General features: G+C 61.9%; 3 protein-coding genes across 3 annotated transcripts, besides 1 other annotated feature; all 3 read left to right on the forward strand.

Moving 5' to 3' along the window:
• LPMP_120300 (hypothetical protein) lies at positions 1 to 4,410 on the forward strand (the record flags this gene model as incomplete). The annotated part of the gene is made up of 1 exon (XM_010698709.1): positions 1 to 4,410. One exon carries the CDS (start codon positions 1 to 3, stop codon positions 4,408 to 4,410), a length of 4,410 nt encoding a protein of 1,469 aa, XP_010697011.1.
• A 408-nt stretch (positions 4,411 to 4,818) lies between these two features.
• Positions 4,819 to 10,503, forward strand: LPMP_120310 (hypothetical protein; the record flags this gene model as incomplete). The annotated part of the gene is made up of 1 exon (XM_010698710.1): positions 4,819 to 10,503. The coding sequence occupies one exon, from the start codon at positions 4,819 to 4,821 to the stop codon at positions 10,501 to 10,503; it is 5,685 nt and encodes a 1,894-aa protein (XP_010697012.1).
• A 429-nt stretch (positions 10,504 to 10,932) lies between these two features.
• LPMP_120320 (hypothetical protein) lies at positions 10,933 to 12,834 on the forward strand (the record flags this gene model as incomplete). The annotated part of the gene is made up of 1 exon (XM_010698711.1): positions 10,933 to 12,834. The coding sequence occupies one exon, from the start codon at positions 10,933 to 10,935 to the stop codon at positions 12,832 to 12,834; it is 1,902 nt and encodes a 633-aa protein (XP_010697013.1).
• A 78-nt stretch (positions 12,835 to 12,912) lies between these two features.
• Positions 12,913 to 13,204: a repeat region.
• The last annotated feature ends 1,152 nt before the right edge of the window (positions 13,205 to 14,356 follow it).

Here is a 14,356-nt window from a genome sequence, read left to right on the forward strand (position 1 = left end):
ATGGATTTTGGGAGAAGGCAGCGGCCGGATGAGGTGACGACACCAAAGGTTGAAGCGAACCTCACTCTCCTAGGTGTAAGCGCACCGTCGTCGTCACCTTCAGCAGCCCATTGTCGTGTCACCTTCGACACCGCAGATCAGCAAGCGGCATGCACTACTGACTCTCCTCCGCGAACCTCAGTCGAGAAGAAAGCGCGCGCGGGAACGTTGGCGGTCGTGTCTCCGTCCTCCAGTCGCTTTCAAGTACCGCCACCGCCACTCTCACAAACCGCACGAGCTCCTGCCGCGCAAGCGTCCCGACACGCATCACCACACAAGGGCAAAGAAAGCGCCACAGTCACCTCTACCGAAGCGCAGAGCCCCAACAGCGTCCACGCATACCATCATGGGGACCGCCAACTCAGCGAAGATGCCGTCAAGGTCGTCAGCGTCCGTAGTGATGCGGAAGGAGAGGAGGGCGATGTTGCTGCGCGGGTCCTCTTCTCGCTGCTTGAGAAGGATAACGTGATCAAGCGGCTCACACGCACCGTCGAGGCGTTGCAAGACGAGAATACTGTGCTGCACAGTCGTCGTGCGGCGGCGGCGGAGGCGGCTGTCGTACCAACGCCACCAGCCACGGGCTTTGCACTCTCTCCGGATAGGGTGAAGACATCGTCCCCGTCGTGGCCTGCGACGCCGGTGTGTTGGTGGAAGACGGAGCCCAAGGCCTTGCTGTCTGAGGGTGTTCGACAGCCGTACGAAGGCTCGCAAGCTCCCGAGGGGAGTGATCATGCCAACCTGAAGGAGCAGCGCCTGCACGCTTCCCCATCCCTCTCGGCTGCTCATGCCACCACGAGTACCATCACAACTCTGCAGCGCACGCTGGCCGAAAAAGAGGCGGAGTTGGCAGGGCTTCACGCACACGCCACCACCCATGGCACGGCGCAGGCCGCGGGAGACGCCGCCATGTTTGCTGGAGAGCCGCCTTTGGGCCACAACACCGGTGATTCCTTGACAGCTGGCGCTCGACGCGCACCATCAGCATCGACGTCTGCGGCGGAGGCGGTCGCAGAGGCGCGTATCGCCCAGCTCGAGTGGCAGCTGGAGAACGTTCAGCAAGAGAAACGAGAGGACACACACACGCTGCGGGACCACATCAACCATCTCACGCGTGAACTACACCGTAAGAGTCGCGACACGGCGCGGCAAGAGCGGCAGCACAAGCTTGAGCTTACGGCTCTTCAGCAGGAAGTAACGGCCCTAGCCGATCAGCTTGACGAGCAGATTCGTGTCTCCGCGAGCGCCGCTTCTGCATCGCCGAGGAGAGAGCCGGAGACGGAGCAGGTGATGGAGCTTCAGCGTCAGCTGGCGGAGGTGAAGGCACGGGAGGCGCTGCTGCTGAGGGAGAGTGCAGCTACGCAGCGGCGCTGGCTGCGAGAGCTGGAGGAGCAGAAGCACTTGCTCGACGAAGCTCGTGCGGAGGCTGCGCAGGAAGAGGCACAGAACGAGTGTCGTGTGCAGCAGGAGCGCCAGCTGGCTCAGATGACAGCTCAACAGCAGCAGCAGCAGCTTGAGGCGCAGGTGCGTCAGTACAAGGCTGCCCTCGCGCAAGCGCAGCGAGAGCTGTCAGAGCTGCGAACCGTACATCAGCGCACAGAGGCGACGGTGTCGGACCAGCGACAGCACCTCCAGCTGATCAGCCATGACATCGCCACAGCAGCGCTGGAGCGTGCTCATGAGGAGCAGCGAACTGCGCGGGCGGAAGAGCAGGTCATGCTGCTCCGCCAGCAGCTGCGTCAAGCAGAAGCCATCATCTCATCACAAAAAGCCGAGCTGGAGGCGCTCCGACAGGCTCGCCAGGACGAGGCGACGACGGCCTCTGCGCTGCAAGAAGAAGAACACGCCGCACTGCTCAAGCATGTGGAAGGCTGCATGAAGGGCAGTGAGGCGGTGGAGAGCGCGTTACTGGCGGCGGAGAGCAGCAGACGTGAGATGGCTTCCCAACTGGCGCATGCCCTGGATGAGCGGAACGAGTACCACCGACTATTCCGTGAGGCGTCGGTGCAGGCACAGGCACAGCTGTTGGAGCAGCAGCAGCTCCTCAGCGAAGGTAACGATGTAGTGTTCCGGCGACTGCGAGAGGTCCAAGCAGATCTTACGTGTCGCACAGAGGCCCTGGGGGCGACACAGAGTGAACTGCAGACGGTGCAACGGCAACTATTCGCCTTGAAGGATGAGCTCAGCAGCTCAGAAACAGCGCGATGTGAACTTGGTGAAGAGCTGCGAGCCGTGCAGGCGCGGTACGAGGCCCAGACCGCACAACTCGTCCGTGTAAAGGAAGATTTGAAGGGCGCGTTGCACGCGCAGCTGAGTACAGTGGGCAAACTTCGTAGAAGGGAGCAGCAGCTGCGCTCGCAGCAGGCGATGTCGCAGCGAGCGAGGGAACGGCGACAAGAGGAACAGCGGGCACTCCAGGGCATTGTGGACCTTCTGTGGTCACCGGCCGCGTCCCTGTTGCCGGCGTGCCGGCGCGCTTCTGCGGTGGGGACACACGAAGTAAGCCGCGTGTTGAATTTACCGCCGGCAAAAGTACTGAGGAGTGCAGCAACGCTGGCACCAGGTAGCATACCGGCCCTGTCGCGTAGGGCCCTCGCGTCGATGCTGGAGTGGAGTGCCAGCATCGATGCGAGGAAATCTCGCCGTGACCAGAAGCGGCGATGGGCGGGCAGAGCCGTCGCCCTAACGGCGGGTGTCGGTGTCGAAAGCAGCGATGTCCAGTCGACCGTGCACCCGTCTCGGTCGGCGTCGTCGGTGTCCTCCGCTACAACGTCGGTGGTGATGTCCGCTGTCAGCTGGGCCGACGCGCCAGCGACTTGCGAGGAAGACGATACGTCGGCAAAGCTTAGAGCTGCTGGATCCACGAGGGTGCCCCTCCATTCCCGCGTCGACAGCAACCTACCTACGCTCGAACGGCAGCTGCAGCTCTCTGCCATCGCCCACAAAGGAGAAGGGCGAACAGCGGCAACCGATACGGACCTCCCCGTCCTACGCCTTCTCGGTGCCATTCACGATGCTGTTGAGCAGATGTGCGCAGCCTTCGCCGCCGCGCAGCACGAGCTCGGTACCAAGCGTACTGCGGTCCGGACGCTGGTGAAGGAACGGAAGGCGCAACAGGCACAGGTAGAGGAGCTGCGCGCTACCCTTCAAGAGCAGCAGCACAAGGCAGAGCGGCTACAGCGCAACGCTGTCCAGACCATGCGTGCGGAGTCTCAAGTGGAGCTCGAGAAGGCGAACCACGCATGGCGGGAGAGGCACGAGGTGGATATGGCACTTCAGCTACGGTCCTGTGCGGAGCAGCATCGACGCGCAGTGGCAGAGGTCGTGGAGGCGTGCGCAGAGCACGTCCAAGCGGAGCTCATCGCCTTTGTACAACTCCTGCCCACCACTCTGGGCGCTGCGCTGGCAGCAGCCGCATCGGCCTCAGCGGAGAGCATGCGCGACAAAGTGCTTCGAGAAGTACGTCATGAGTACTGCTGCCCCCCTGACACTCCGACCGCAGTCCATCACCTCGTCGGTGGTCACGACCATGGTGCACCGACGCCTCCCACAAGCACTGCCGCCGCGGCTGCTGATGATGTGTCGCTCCTCTCGTTGGGCCTTGAGGTGCAGCCTGATGTGCAGGCGGAGTGCGACGCGATCATTCGGGATGTTCTCGGCATGGCGTGTGGGTGGGACGACTTGACCAGCGCTGTTATGATCGCCAACAGCACTGCAGTCGCTACTTATCCGCCAGGACGCGTTCTGCCCTCCACAGCATCGCCGGATCCGCAGCCAGGCGCGCTTGCTTACAACTCCGCTGTCGGGAGCAGCGCCTCCCCTCCGGCTGCCGAGCCAACTCAGAGAATCGTAGCGAATGCCGAAGCTGCTCTGTGGGCCGAAGAGGAGATGGCAGAGCTTAGAGAAGTGATTCATTCACACCTCACTCACTCACTAGCGTCGCTGACAGCAGTGACATCGCTTTCCTCGCTGGCGGGAGTGACCACCGGCGTGTCGGGAAACAGGAAAGGTGAAGTGCGGCAAGACGCGTATGGCCATATGCGAGACACACCTGCCACTCTCGGCCGTGCGAGTAGTGGCACCAGTCCCATCAATGCCAAGAGAGCGGACGCCGGTGAAGGGTTGGAGGCGGCACTGAGAGAGACAGTCCTACCACGATGGATGAACTTCCCTCGCACGGCCACCCACCAAGCCTCACCATCACCGTCGCTTTCACCCGTCAGGGTAACTGTAAGCACGCCAGCTCCGCCGAGAAGCTCTGCTGCTGGAGTAGTAGCCGCTACTCCACTTTCTCTACATCAGCAGCAACCCCGCCTACTCGCCTTGTTGCTGAATGCGTGTGTGGCACACGTGCACGAACGACTGCTGGCGTGATATCGCATCATCGACGAAGCACTCTACGATAGCAGCTAAATCGCTTGTAGCCGTCCATGTGGGTGTACGTGCGTGTGTGTGTGTGTGTGTGTGTGTGTGTGTGTGTGCGTGTGTGTCTTAACGGGCACAGGCGCGCAATGATGAGCTGCTCCCAGACACGAAAGCGAACCCACAGGCTCACCGGTTAGCCTCACTCCCGCCATGTTCAGGATTTCTGCGGGGGCGGCGGCGGCAGCAGCTGAACTCACCTCTCTTCCCTGCCTATCTTTCATGCCTCGGCTCTCGATCCTCTAGATCTTACCTTGCTTCTCCTCTCCCCCCCCCCTCTCTCTCTTGTGCACCCGGCGTCAGCTTGTAGCCATCACGACAAGAGTGTTACGCATCCCCTCGTCTGCTCGTGCGTTGCGGATGCAGAGACTTCAATACGGTCCTCAGCAACAGCCGCCGCCGCCGCAGCAGCAGCAGCAGGAGCGCCAGTCGGCTACTGCGGAAGCGGTCGATGTCCCTTACAGCGACGCGAATATAGCGATGGTGCTGTCGTTATCGCCATTCTCAGAGTTTTGCAAGTTGCGTGACAACTGGACCGCCAAGCCGCTGATCCGCGGCCGCTACATCGGCATGTGCGGCGGCGATCCGGCGCAGCGGGAGCGGCGCGAAGACTTCGAGCACATTACACTCACGTCCTCGCCTTCCGCATCTACCCATGCCTTTGGCGGTGGTGCACGCCGCCACACCGTGTGGGGGCAAGTAGAGGCATACAGCCGCTCCGCAGCCGGCAAGACAATAGACCCAGCGCAACAGCGGACGCCGCTGGCGCTGGAGAAGTCGATGCACTTCCTTGTCGAGCACTACCTGCGCGTGCCGCACACACACCTCGTCTACACGGAAGCTTTCCGCATCTGGGGCTACCTGTGGGACAGGTTTCGCGGGATCCGCACGACATGGGGTCCTCAGCTGCCCCCGAGCAACGTTAGCCTTCACGGCTACGTGGACAGTGAAACAGGCCGAATGCTCCCCATGGAAGAACTGCACTGCGAGAGCTATCGTCGCGTGCGCTGGCTCGAGTTCACCGTCGCCGCACTGGCTGTGGGCGGGGCGTACCTCTGCTGCTCCCCCGACGGCTGCCAGCGGTTCATGCAGGACAAGAAGCAGTTCCTCGAATCCATGTCGCAGTGTTTCACCGACCTGACCGTCTTCTATCGGGCAGAGCAGCGGCACCGCAACGCCGAGCTCTTCTCTGTGCTACTGCTGCTCTACGGCCTGCAACAGGAGCTGAAGGTCGAGGACCGCTCTTCGTTTTGTCGCTTCTACACCGTCATCGTGAACGGTGAGCCTCGCCTGTGTCCAGAGAGCGCGTCGGAGAGTGTCAACCTCGCGCAGGTGTACCGCGAGCTGGAGAAGCAGCCGTACATGCTTGAGACCGAGCCGGTACGGGTGGTCCTGGAGCTCATCCACTTCTGGGCAGCGCGGCAGTGGTTCCAGTTCTTTTCATTCTGCAAGTCAGCCCGCATGACACCGCTGCAGCGCGCCGTCGTCTTCCAGTCCTTCACCTACGGTCGCTACCGCGCTGTGCTGGATCTCGTGTTGCCCAACTACTACGTCTATCCTAAACTGCGCGTGCGACATGCCATTCTGGTCACCGAGTTGGCCGACCAGCTCATGATGCACCACGAGCACTGCCTCGAGTTCCTTAAACGAATGGGCCTCGACGCTCAGCTGGAGTGTAAGACTCCGCACCAGCTGCCACCACACGCGGCAGACTCCCTCTACCCAATCATGCCAGCACCGTCCGGTGCCGCTGCTGCCACCTTTGCTTCAGCCTCAGAGAGTGGGGATAAGGCTGAATGGTATTTGAACCTGTGCCACCCGAACTCTGACCCTGTCATCACGGCTGATGAGCTAGAGAAGAGGTGCGTTAACAAGCGAGTGCTCTTCTTCCCCACGTACCCCGCCTTCTTCGGGTTTCGCGTATCGCACGAGGCGTATGAGCGCTTCCCAGACGCGAAGGGCTTTCCAACGACCAGCGCCGAAGACGTCCGTGACGCGTTGGTGGTGACCAGCAGCAGCTCACCAGTCGTCCACGGCACTGTGCGACCCCTGTCAGGGTTTCAGGGCGGCGCTGGACCTCAGTCGAAAGCGGGGACGTTGTCGAGGAGAAGTGCCGCGTCGACAAACCGCAGCGACGACGGGGACCACGGCGGGGACGAGGGCTGCCACGCGGACGCGTACTGCGACGAGGGCAAGCAGACGGGCCGCGACTCGCCACCGTTCTTCGACAAGGAAGCAGCTCTGCTCAGCCAACTCGGGTGTCCCGTGAACCTGATGGAGGTGTTGGAAGCCTACTGCCCACCCTATCACAGCGAAGTCGCCGCGCTGCGGCTGTCGGACACCAGTGAGGAGCTGTTCGCGTCGCTGCCAGCACACCGCGCGGAGATGCTGCTCCGGTGTCGCCAGTTGCGCCTCCAAGCCCGACATTGGCAAAGGACGCCAGTGCGTGACAACACCACTGCCGCTCTTGTGTCCGATGAGGAAGCGCTGAACTGGGCAGAGAAAATGGAGATGGAATCCGTGTCCACAACGAGCAGCCTCTTGAACGGCAGCGGTAATGACGACGTGCTGGACGACGAGGGTGAAGAGAGCCATAGTGATGAGGCAGCGGTGCGGCACGCTTTGGGTGTGGTTGTGTCGCCGTTGAAGTCTGACGCTGAGTTACCAGCAGTCATCAGCGAAGCCCGGCAACTGATCACCGCTATCCGGGATAACCCACTCTACGCGGCAGCCGCAGCAGCCCGCGCGGAAGCGGAGGCGGGGGAGAAGTCGCGGCAAGCAAAGCAGAAAGAGGCTGACGCCCAAAGAAAGGAGACAGCAGCAGAGGTGACGAGAAGCGACCAACACCCGAGCTCTCCGCCTCCCTTCCCTCCAAAGCCTCCCTCGCAACCGCAGAGGGCGCTGGCACTGCCCGAGTTGGGTCCCTGCATCGTTGTTCCTCTACCAGACAACTACAGCGACGACGCCGACCAGCGCTGCAACTCGCAGAACGCGCACGTTGTCGTAGAGTCTCCGACAACACTGCCGACTCAGCGCCTAGCGGACATGATTGGAAACAACGCTGAGACACAGGTAGTTACAGAGGGCAGTGAGAGGGGGCCCCGAGATGTGAGCACAACCCATCAGGAGCGGCCACAAAGTATGAGCCGGGAAGACTCTGCTGAGACAGTGGAGCCGCACCGGCATATTCAGGCACAGAGCTCGGCGTCCCCACCACCCCCGTTCTCGATGCCGCCAGTTCAGTTCCACACGCCCATGCCCGAGCCCCCCATGCCCACAGCGGTCAGCGTGTTCACACCTGGCAAGCGCGAGCCGGTCGTTGTTGCTGGCACCGACACCACAACGCCGCCCCCCGCCGTGGCGCAGTACGAGGGCAGTAGCACCAGCAACAGCAGCAGCGGTAGCAGCAGCGCCCCAATGTTGGGCTACAGTCACCTGAAGCCACTAAAGCAGACGCTGCCGGGAGACGGCAAGGACGACGCGGAGAGTGCTGGTGATGACGACGATAAGGAGTCAGAACTGTTGAGTAGCAGGGACAAGTCCTCCTCCGCGTCTGTGGTCGACGACGTTGAGTCGGCATTGAACAGCAACAACGCCGAGAGCGGCACATTGGTGCCGCCCATCCCACCTCTGTGGGGCGGTCAGCGTCCTCTGCCGGTGCCGCCGCCGATGGCGGTGATCGACAGCTTCACGCCGCGGTCTCCGCTGAAAAAACGTCCTGCATCATCAGCAGCCCCTCCCGCGTCTCACCGTATCGACAGAGAGGTGGAGCGAGGTGTCGCCAGCGGGAACGAGAGCGTTGAGGATGCTGTTGAAGAAGTGCCGGCAAGTGTCAACGACGAGGGACTTTGGAAGCACCACAAAGCAGAGACAGCGCGGCAGCCCGGTGTGTTCGCGCAGAGACCGCCATCGGCGGGTATCCCTGCTTCCTCCGTGGACGTCTTCGCTCGCGCGTGCGTTCCACTGATTGAGGAATACCTGCATCTTTGGATGCGACTGACACACGAAGACGACACGACGCTGCGCACAGCAGCGCAGTATGTGCTCAACCTCCGTGAAGCAGAGGCAACAGCTGAGGCTACACGCAGCGCCAACGAGGGTGGCAATGAAGCTGATTGCGCGGCACTCACTCGGCGAGGGGGCCTGATGCAACGCCGTTACAGGAGCGCGCTTCGAGACGAAAAGGGAGCAACAGCGACAGCGTCCACGTGGCGGCAGCAGTGGCGTCTGCAAAGGACAGCCCAGGCGATGGCGCGCGTGGCCCGCCAGCTTCTCACCACGGCGGTGCTTCGAGGCAGCATGAGCGAGTACGGGCAGCTGATGTGGGACCTCTCCATCTCGGAGTCAGAACCCTCGACCACGATGGGACGCGATGCGGCTTTTGGAAGCGGTCTCTGCGCGACTGAACCCGGCCGCGGAGACGCGGCGAAGGCGCGTGCGGCGCAGCGGCACCGTGTCGCCTATGACGGCAGTGACGACGCGCGAGCAGCACGCCTAAGCTGCGGTTGCTCTGCTGCCATGCTCTCTGTAGGCGATGCTGATGTGATTCTCGCCGCTGCGCAGGTGCAGCCTGCCGGTGCTTTGGCGAGAGGCGCGTATAGCACCATAACCGCATGGCCCTCGGCCCCGAATGGATCCTCGATGCGCTCTGCAGCGTCCATCCCAGTCACGGAGGAAAGCTCTGGTCTAGGCTACGCGAAGACCATATGTAAGTCCGCCTTGAACAAAACCTTGAGCACTGTCTTCAGCTGCGGTGTTGGCGCAGAGACTCTGCCCTCCTATGACTCACTAGCTTCTTTTTTCTCCAATGCCGTCGACGTGTCGCTGGATTCTGCGGACGACTGCGGCCGCTCTCGTCGTTGCTGCCCTGCAGCAGCACTGCAGCTCACCAGTATTTATATCTGGGTGAGCACTGAGAGCCACTGCCACCGCGAGCGCCTTGCCATTCGTGCATCCCCAGCCGGCACCAGCGCTGTGGACTCAACGGCGTTTGCTTGGCTGTTTCAGAATGAAAGAGAACGGTGGCTGGTGTCCGTGATGTTGCCGGCAACTTCATTCACAGCTATGGCGGTCTCCGCTGATGTGAGTGATAGGAGTGATGACGACGGACGAGCATCATGGCTACAGCCTAACCCAAGCCGACGGAGTGGAAAGCGTCGTCGCAGCAGTGGGCAGAACAGTCATGTCGGCGACGACACGCGCGGTGTAATGTGGCTGAGCGAAGTGGACATCGACCCGCACAGCGCAACTTCGCCCTCTCCAGTTCCGCTTGTCGCGCGGCTGTTTCATCGAGACCATTTTTCAGACGTGCTGACGGTGCGCTCCACACTGTTAGCCCCCACGTACAACGTTGGCGCCGCAGCGCAGAGGTCCAGCGCGGTGCCTCTAATGACACGCATCACCCTCTACGGCTGCGACGTGCATGCACTGCCGCGCTTGCGAGTGCGGCGCGATGGCGGAGTACGACTTGCGCAGCAGCACACGTGCGTCGCTGCGACTCACAGCCCCAGAAAAGCTGCGCAGGTGAAGGCCTCGCCGGACTCCACGCGAGCGCTTGCCATGTCCCATGCACACTACACGGCCCTCCTCGCCGTCGACATCGCAGAGCCGGGGTACATGGCGAAGGCGCGGCGTGTGCTGACAGCGGTTGTGGCGAGTCACGTGGCGCGCACGACGGCTATGCCGGCGCGTGGAGCACCAGCGGCGGCGATGGAATGGAACGGCCACCAGGAGGGGGTGCAAGAGCAGAACTGCGTTGCTGGCGTTCTCGTGTGCCTCCTCAGCTCCCCCGCACAGGTGGCGGCCACCGCCCCTATCGTGGCAGAGATCAAAGACGTGTTCGGGGATCTTTGGCATGACCGACACGGCGCAGGCGAGAAGAGCAAAGATGGCGCCGTCTCCGAAGCCTCAACACCGACTGTCGTCGGCGTTAGGATCATGTACGGTGACGCAGAGGGGGCGAAGGCAGCCATGAAGACGGGCATGCAGGCGCTGCTGTCCTCCTACGCGCAGCAGGCGCTGTCCGTGTTGGCCGGCGATGGCTGATGGGGGTGCACCTAATCAAACCTTCGTTTTCTTTTCCTGCCTCCTTAGGAAAATGACCACGCTGATGGTGGGGGATACGATACCAAGCGAATACACAGCCTTCTGAGCGGTGGAAGAGAGCAGCATAAGGGGCGGGCGGACGATGCAGCCAAGAGCCGCACTACCTCTCCTGTACCCGTGCTCACCTTCAATGCATAGTCGCCAGCGTGGATACCCATGTGATGTGCTGGGTCTTTCCTGGGGAGGGGAGCGTTGTGGGGACACTCTTCATCCACAACACAGCCGGACTATGATGTGCATCTTCGCTGTTCCTCAACTACTCACTTCGCTGACTTTTTCCCACGAGGCTCTGCGCTTTCCTTATAAAAATAACGTACGCATACGCACACCGCAATGTTGTAGCTCTCGCTCGCTCGCTCTACATGACTTATGGTCTACGTGCGACTCATCACCCCGGCGCTGGCTGGGCTCCTCGACGCGGCGGTCAGTGTGCCTGAACTAGAGGAAGTTCGTCTCACCTTTATGGAAGAACGCCTGCGTGCTCTTGTACACACGCAGTCACCCTCACAGCTGGAGGACGCACTGTGGATCTACCTGGTCTGTCAGCGGCAGCTGCTGTCGAGAGCCATTCATAACTCTCAAGCCCCGGATCAGCAGCACGGAACGAACGGCGACGCACCCGGAGCCCCGACGACCACCGACACCTCCGGCTGCCCGCTACCACCACCACTCCATCTTCCCGGGCTCATAACATGTATCAGTGACGCCGTACGCTGGTACTGTGGCGAGCTGCCGATCCCTACTGCTCGCCCGGCGGCTAATGAGTGCCAAGCAGCGTCACAGCCGCCGCCACCGCAAGAAACAGAGCAAGCGCAGAAGCCAAAGCCAACGACCGCCCCCCACACCATGCACACCTCTTACACCTCGCCAGCAGTGCAGCCGGGAGCACGGATCGATGCGCTCCTTCGACAGCGCCAGCAGCCCATCCCATCACCAGCGCCGTCGCAGCCGGCTCAGCACCCCAAGCAGGTCACCGGGCCCCTTGCCACAGTGCAGCTGGCTCTTGATGCATTTTCCCACTTCAAGCGTGCCACCACGCTCCGTCAGCCTCGCACCATCGCCCTCCTTGTCCGCGACTTCGTCTCTCTCTGGAGCCTCATCTACCTGTGCAAGCAGCTGAAGCACCACCAACTGCGAAAGGAGCGTCTGCTAACGAGCACGGCGACCGCAGCCGCTGGCCCTAGGGACCTTAAACGCGGCCAGAACGAAGACTTGAGGAGTCTCGACAGCGCCCACGTCAATCGAAGCCCTCACGCGCACTACACCGATGCCCAGCCCGTCGCGGTGTGCTTTCACGATTACGATCTGCTGCTGCCATGGGGCCTCGTCCAGCGTGTATTGTCGCCGTCGGATGTGTCCATGGCAGCCGTAGCAGCGCGATGTCGATCCATGGAAGAGTCCAAGGCAGGCATGTCCTCTTCCTCCTCTGCTACTACAGCCGCCACTGGCCCCACCTTCGCACTCATCCTCAACCCTGCCGTGACGGCCATGGACGACAACCCGGACCGCCTCAGCAAGAATGCACGCATCGATGCAATTGACAAAGCAGCCAGCACGTACTACTACGCCTTGTTGTCAGCTCGGGCGCATGGGCAGACAAGTGGGCACCACTGCGGTGCACGGTCAGGCGCCTCCATCGCGTCAGCAGCGGCTCACCAAGAGGCGCTGCGCAGCTCCTTGGCCGCAGTGGACATTGGTGACTACGGCGTTCTGGACCCGTCGCGGATGCGCGTGCCACCCTACGTGGCCGGAACGGATGGGTTACTCTCCGGTGGCGTTGGCAGGGGGTCGTCGAGAGCGGTGTCGGCAAGTCTGGAGACGACTGAGAAGTCGTATGCGCTGTTTCTACGTGACGTCTCGATCGGCTTTGACATCCAGGTAATGACCCTTACCGGCGCCGGTGTTGGCTACTATCTGGGCTACCTACACGGGTTGTCGTCGGAGTGGTGTACACTGTACGCCGTGGTCGGCCTTGTGACGATGATGCTGGTGGACGCCGTGCTGCTCATTATTCGAGTAGGACGGCAGGATGAGGCGGTGCTCAAGGCCCGCCAACGGATTCGCCGGCAACGTGAAAAGCTGGAGAAGGATAGCGAGAAGCTCGTACAGTCCATGCAGGCTGCCCTGAGCCTCCCAGCGGCCGACGTTACTAATTCCACTTCCTCCTTCGCTAGCAAGGCAACCACAGCAATGCCCATTGCGGACGCAGAGGAAGCCGCCGCCGCTTCTCCTCAGACGCAGGCGGACCCACACACCAAGAAGAATCAGTAGTGCCAGCAGTACAGCGCTGTGAATGGCGAGGACAGCAGGTGGGGTGGGGTGGAGGCAGTGGGTGGTAGATGGGAGAGAGGGGACACCCCAGTGCGTGGCACCCCAGGGCTCAGGTGTCACACTCTGTGTGGGGAGAAGCCAGGCAGCCCCCCCCCCTTCCTCCTCTCTTCCTCTCCCTGCCAGCGCCGAAACCACCGCTGGTGGTGGCAGGGCCGAGCACCTGCGACCTGCGAGGCGGGGGCGGATGGGTGGCGTTTGGGGCAGGGGCCGTGCTCGGATGACTGAGTCGGCGCGTTGCTCCATCGCGTGTGCCTGGCGCAAAGCAGCGCCACCCGGATGGGCCCTGTGGCAGGACGGTGGGGGCGAGGGGCGGCAGAGCGCGAGCGAGACGCCGCTCTGCCGCGGAGAATGAAGGCCCGTTGAGGGAAGCAATGAAAAGGCCGAGCTGCACCCTTCATCACGCCTGACGCACCCCCCGTCCCCACACTTTGTGACGACACGGGTCATCTCTGAGCTGTGGTGGTGGTGGGGCCCATTTCCCTCAGCATATCTTCAAGTGACGCGACCAGACTCGTACCAGTGCTGATGAGCGTCAGCTGCGGCGTGCAGACACACATGTCTTAATCTGTTCTTCTTCATAGTGGGCGAGCGGGAGATGCGGGATAGGGTGGAGAGGTTCAGCGTAGGCCTCCGCAGCACACTCCACCGCCGCGACAGTGCATCAAGCAACAGAGCATGAGGGCGTCAAGGCGAAGGGCAAACCGAAAGAGAAGAGAGCCACGGACGGGCGCCCAAAGGACGAGCCCGTGGCCCCCTCCTCTCTGTTCAGCGTCCCTCTCTGTGAGTCGCGGCAGCTCGTCCAGGTGTGAAACTTCGGATGACAGTATATACCCGCACGTACCTCATGCATAGCACCAACAAGTGAGGCTCTCCATGGCTATTTCACTCTCTCCATCGTGTCTCTCACCCTCTCCTCCTCCCCCTTGTTACCTCATCTTCTTCGCCCTGCCTTCTCTTATGATGACACTCATGGCGCCCACGCTGATACCCTCTTCCCTCTCTCGTTTTCTCGCTCTTCCCTCACACTCATGAGCCAACACAGTCACGTGCACATCCGCACGCATCCACGGTGGTGTAAAGAGCGACACACGCCGAGGGTCTTACCGCCACCCGGTATCAACACTCGGCCTCCACAGTTCCGTCAAGAGAACTCGTGTCGTCGTCGTCGAGACACGTTGGAGTGTCGATAGATATCCGCCGCTGCGTGTCTCTCTGCTTGCACCGCTCCTTCTCCCTCACCTCACTCGCCTTTGCTTGGGCAGAGGGGCAGGCAGCCCTGTACACTGAGTTGTCTGTGCTTCTCCGTTCCTCAGTGTGCGTTATTCCCCAGACGCGTGCACACGCAGCAGCCGGCACTCCTCTGCTGATCTCCCCTCGTGTCGCTTCTGTTGGTGCTCTTTTTCCTTCGTCGGCACCATCACCACCACCTTTGCTCACGGCTATTGCCGGCTCGCCCGCGGCT

The sequence above is a fragment of the Leishmania panamensis genome (assembly GCF_000755165.1).
Source record: "Leishmania panamensis strain MHOM/PA/94/PSC-1 chromosome 12 sequence".
NCBI classification, from domain to species: domain Eukaryota; phylum Euglenozoa; class Kinetoplastea; order Trypanosomatida; family Trypanosomatidae; genus Leishmania; species Leishmania panamensis.